At 35.1% G+C, this 4,351-nt stretch overlaps 1 protein-coding gene across 1 annotated transcript; it reads right to left on the reverse strand.

The window, feature by feature from the left end:
• Positions 1-1,667: 1,667 nt before the first annotated feature.
• LOC150103489 (uncharacterized) lies at positions 1,668-4,128 on the reverse strand. Its single transcript, XM_090398232.1, has one exon. The coding sequence runs from the start codon at positions 3,673-3,675 to the stop codon at positions 1,876-1,878; it is 1,800 nt and encodes a 599-aa protein (XP_090254358.1). The 5' UTR covers positions 3,676-4,128; the 3' UTR covers positions 1,668-1,875.
• Positions 4,129-4,351: the final 223 nt, after the last annotated feature.

The following is a 4,351-nucleotide window of genomic DNA, read 5'->3' on the forward strand; positions in this document are numbered from 1 at the left end:
TATATATATATATTATATATATATATGTGGCGATCAGCTTTTACTCGGTTGTTATACATTTGAAAAAAATAGATTTAATGACTCCAAGACCGAGATAACATATAAAGATTTTAATGATAAATACTACTAGTTTCGGCATATAGCAGCCTTCTTCAGTTATTTATAAAGGAAAGGAATACTAATAAACATTGAATTATTTAAACAAACTGGAAATTACAGGTACAAATTGCCTAACATAATCGATACATAAAATCGTTGTATTTTTCAAGTTGTTCCAACTGGCGTGCCATTCAATATCGGCGTTCACGTGAACTTGCACGCACAATTGCAACAAACAATGGCACGCCAGTTGGAACAACTTGAAAAATACAACGTTTTTATGTATCGATTATGTGAGGCAATTTGTACCTGTAATTTCCAGTTTGTTTAAATAATTCAATGTTTATTAGTATTCCTTTCCTTTATAAATAACTGAAGAAGGCTGCTATATGCCGAAACTAGTAGTATTTATCATTAAAATCTTTATATGTTATCTCGGTCTTGGAGTCATTAAATCTATTTTTTTCAAATATATATATATATATAATGTTACTTCTCTTACGGGAGTTACTTCTCTTACAACAGAAGAGAAAACGTTGCCTCTTAGCTTATTGCGTCGGAATGGTAGCGGTCAGGGAAATCGATTTCATTGAACGAACACCGTGGTTCATCAGCCTCCAAAATACTTCAACGTCCTTCAGCGAAGGTCGTAGTACCGATACGATACCATGATGTGAGCATGTCTCCCTTTCTCTGGGTTACAATAGTATCTTTGTAACAAATAATAACTGAACATAACAAAATAGTTCGATAATAACAATGAATTAACTTATTTCACAGTTAAAAAACAAAAACAAAACAAGGTTTTGAAAGAATGTGTGTGTGTGTGTGTGTGTGTGTGTGTGTGTGTGTGTGTGTGTGTGTGTGTGTGTGTGTGTGTGTGTGTGTGTGTGTGTGTGTGTGTGTGTGTGTGTGTGTGTGTGTGTGTGTGTCAGAGAGAGAGAGAGATTGGTCAGCTGGGGGAAGGGAGTAGGTTGTATAGTTAAATGTAACTCATAGTATATGTATCAAAGAGGCTCTAACTTCGACACTGCCACAGGAAAACTGTTTTTCTTATATAAATTTTAAGAGGATAAAAAACAAATAAAAAATTCCCGGATTAGCATCACAGTAGGATCACCTTTGTTTATAAAACCACGTCCAACAGAGCTACTTTTCCAAGAGTTAATATCTACATTCAGAAATATAACATTAACCATATTTATATAATTAAATATATAATTATAAACCAGATATAACAATTACAACTGATCAGTTGATCACATTAATATCTCTACGTAATTCTCTTTTTTCTGTTATGAGAGAAGTATAACTGTTTCACCAGAAGAAGAGGAAAAAAAAAAACTCATACAGACATTAGTACGATTTTGTGACAAAATTTGAAAAATCAAAATTAAATAATCGATATGTTTTTAAATTCATTGAACAAAGAACAGTGCATTATATTACTTTAAATCAAAATTTTATTGCAGCCAGAATGACATTTATGACTAGATTATTTCATATTTTGTAATACAATCGCAACGAGTATACTTTTGTAGAAATTCAACAAGTCAGTACACAGTAAGTACTTGGAAATACATCATTTTATAATTACAACCATAAACTTTGTTACAAGAATTAACAGCTCTATTGCAAAAACATGTTTGATTATGGCCATACTTTACATACTGCATTTATATATAGCTATATAAATCAGATATAACAATCACTATACATCTATGATTTAGTAATCATTTAACAACCTGAGACTGCAAAAGGCCAAAAAAGTGACAATTACATAAAATGATGCAATAAGGACTCGTCTTCCGTTGAGGACAACATGGATGCAGAACTGTAATAACGAACAACGTAATTCTGGCCTCTGTTATTGTCCCAGAATTCCTGACCATTAACAATGTAACGAACAGCAAAAAGCAGTCTCTGTCCATCGCTTAAATTAGGTATATATAAATTAAAACTGAATTTATCTGAAAAACTATCACATGAACCTGGGACATAGGAAGCTAAAATATCATTGCTAGTTACCCATTCATTAGTAGTATATCGGACAGTTACCATTTTTTCAAAACCGATGTTTAGCACGCGTACCGTGCAATGCAAGCTTAAATCGGATACTGCTACATTTTCTACACTCACTTTCTGTAATCGTACTCTGTCTAGGAAGAGGGGATCAGCTGAAGGCTGTTGAAATTGAAGGCATAAATTACGGTGACCGTGGCTACTGGATGGTATGGATGAAAATCCCCTGGTTAATAATCTAGATTCCCAGTTATTGACTCTGGTACGACTTTCAGTTGTATTCTCAGGCACACTAAGATCGTTAAATGCAGAGGGCGGAACAACAGGTATATCATCAGTAATAATATGACGTACGGCTGTTAAATCCAAGCCTAATACATCTGCAAATCGGACTATTTTCTTTCGACGAGGTGTTCCTGGTGGTGTTTTTCCGGTTTTTAACGAAGTGCTCCGAACCAGTTGTGGCCGTGAAGTGTCATCATCATCATCATCATCAATAATCTCGTTTTGAAAAAGCACCTGTTGTGTGTATGAGGATGAAATTTCGTCAGCTTTGCTGGTATCGGCTGATGATGTGGACGGAATCACATCTGTTTCATTCACCGGGATATCATCTGTATGATTCGCTGTTACATCATCATCATCATCATCGCGTAGCACCAAAACTGGCTGCTGTTGCTTCTTGTCTGGTTCTTCACACTGAACACTATCTTCGCTATCACTAATTCGCTGTAATTCTAAAGTGTTTTCATTATGTTTTGATTCTGTTGTTGATTCGCAAGCATTCAAGGCTATATTCTGATTCAAACTACTCACATCACTGTTTTGTTTAGATTCCTCTTCTTTTTCTCCACTCAGTTCCTTATTTTCAAACGAGCCATTAACTAAGTCACATATCTGTGATTTTCCAACTTCATTATTCTCATTTTTGTTCTCCACCAATGGTGGCACGAAAACTTCACTTTCCTGATAGTCGCTATCACTATCATCCTCGGAAGATGACAAGTTATCAGCATATTTTTTTAATTTTTCGAAAAATTCTTCTCTTTCCTCTAATGTTATATTTTCTAACGTGGGGAATGCCGAAGACGAGCTTACTGCTGAAGTACCCGGCTGCAAAAGGGCTTCTTTATTGCCAACTAGTTTAGAGGTTTTCTTTGACGTAAGTAAATTTACGTATGGTGCTGGATTTACTAAAATATCTTCGTCAGCTAAGACTGGAGGAGAATAACCACTAGGAGTGTCATACGATTCTTCCTCTTCGCTTGTCATTGTTTCTTTACATGCGTGATCACTTATGGCATTATCGTTACTATAAATAAAAGACGTTGGTGGTTTGTCAACTATAGAAAGGTGTTTTGGCATAAAAGGAAAATTTCTAATCAATGCCAACCTATCACTTTCTCCGTTCACATCAGGTACAGTTGATGGAAATCGGCCTAACAGCCAAAGCTTATTATGTAAAAGCCGTGCGAGCGTTTCTGCTTTAAGTCGGCAACTGGCCAGACTCAAACTGCAGGAGATAGGTCGAATGCTTGCCTTGCTTTCGGACATTTTTAGCACGCTGACTTTTCTAGTTTCTCCATTATCTCATTACGCATGCATATACAACATTTAAGCTCATCATAAATTACTTGAATAAAAATAAATTCCACAATTTTAACATTAGACAGCTTTCAATGGCAATTGGAACTCGTGCTGTACTTTTGCAAAAAAATACCGTGATAACAGCAAGCGTAACAAAAAACAAATAATATAGCGTAAACGAAAATGCTCACCAAACGACCGTCAAACGTCCTTCGTACGCTCTTCCATTGCATCGAGTTATGGCTATATTCCGCTAGAGGGAGCATACATCCATGTGTACGAAAACAAAACAGCGAAAGGGGAGGGGATAAGAAAGGAAAGAATAAGAAAAGAATGAAGGAATAAAGAAACTACAAGAAAGACTTGTTGCATTCGCTTTATTTTCGACAGTTCAACGGATATAAATCTGCTGCGAAACGTTATTAAAATATATAAATATCTGAACTACGCTGATTTGTTCACATTCTTTTCGTTCAGAACTTTCAAGGATGTGACGCAATGTTTATTTCTTGATATTATTTAAATAATATTATTGATTCGTGTTGATACAAGCTGAAAATCACGTACTTCAGTCGAAACGTATGCAGTATTTTGAAATTAGGGAATGTTGTTTATTTTATGTACTTCATTCGAAAATTATGAA

Source organism: Typopeltis vanoorti, chromosome 9 (genome assembly GCF_054136105.1).
Source record: "Typopeltis vanoorti isolate ZY-2024b chromosome 9, IOZ_Tvanoo_1.0, whole genome shotgun sequence".
NCBI lineage: Eukaryota > Metazoa > Arthropoda > Arachnida > Uropygi > Thelyphonidae > Typopeltis > Typopeltis vanoorti.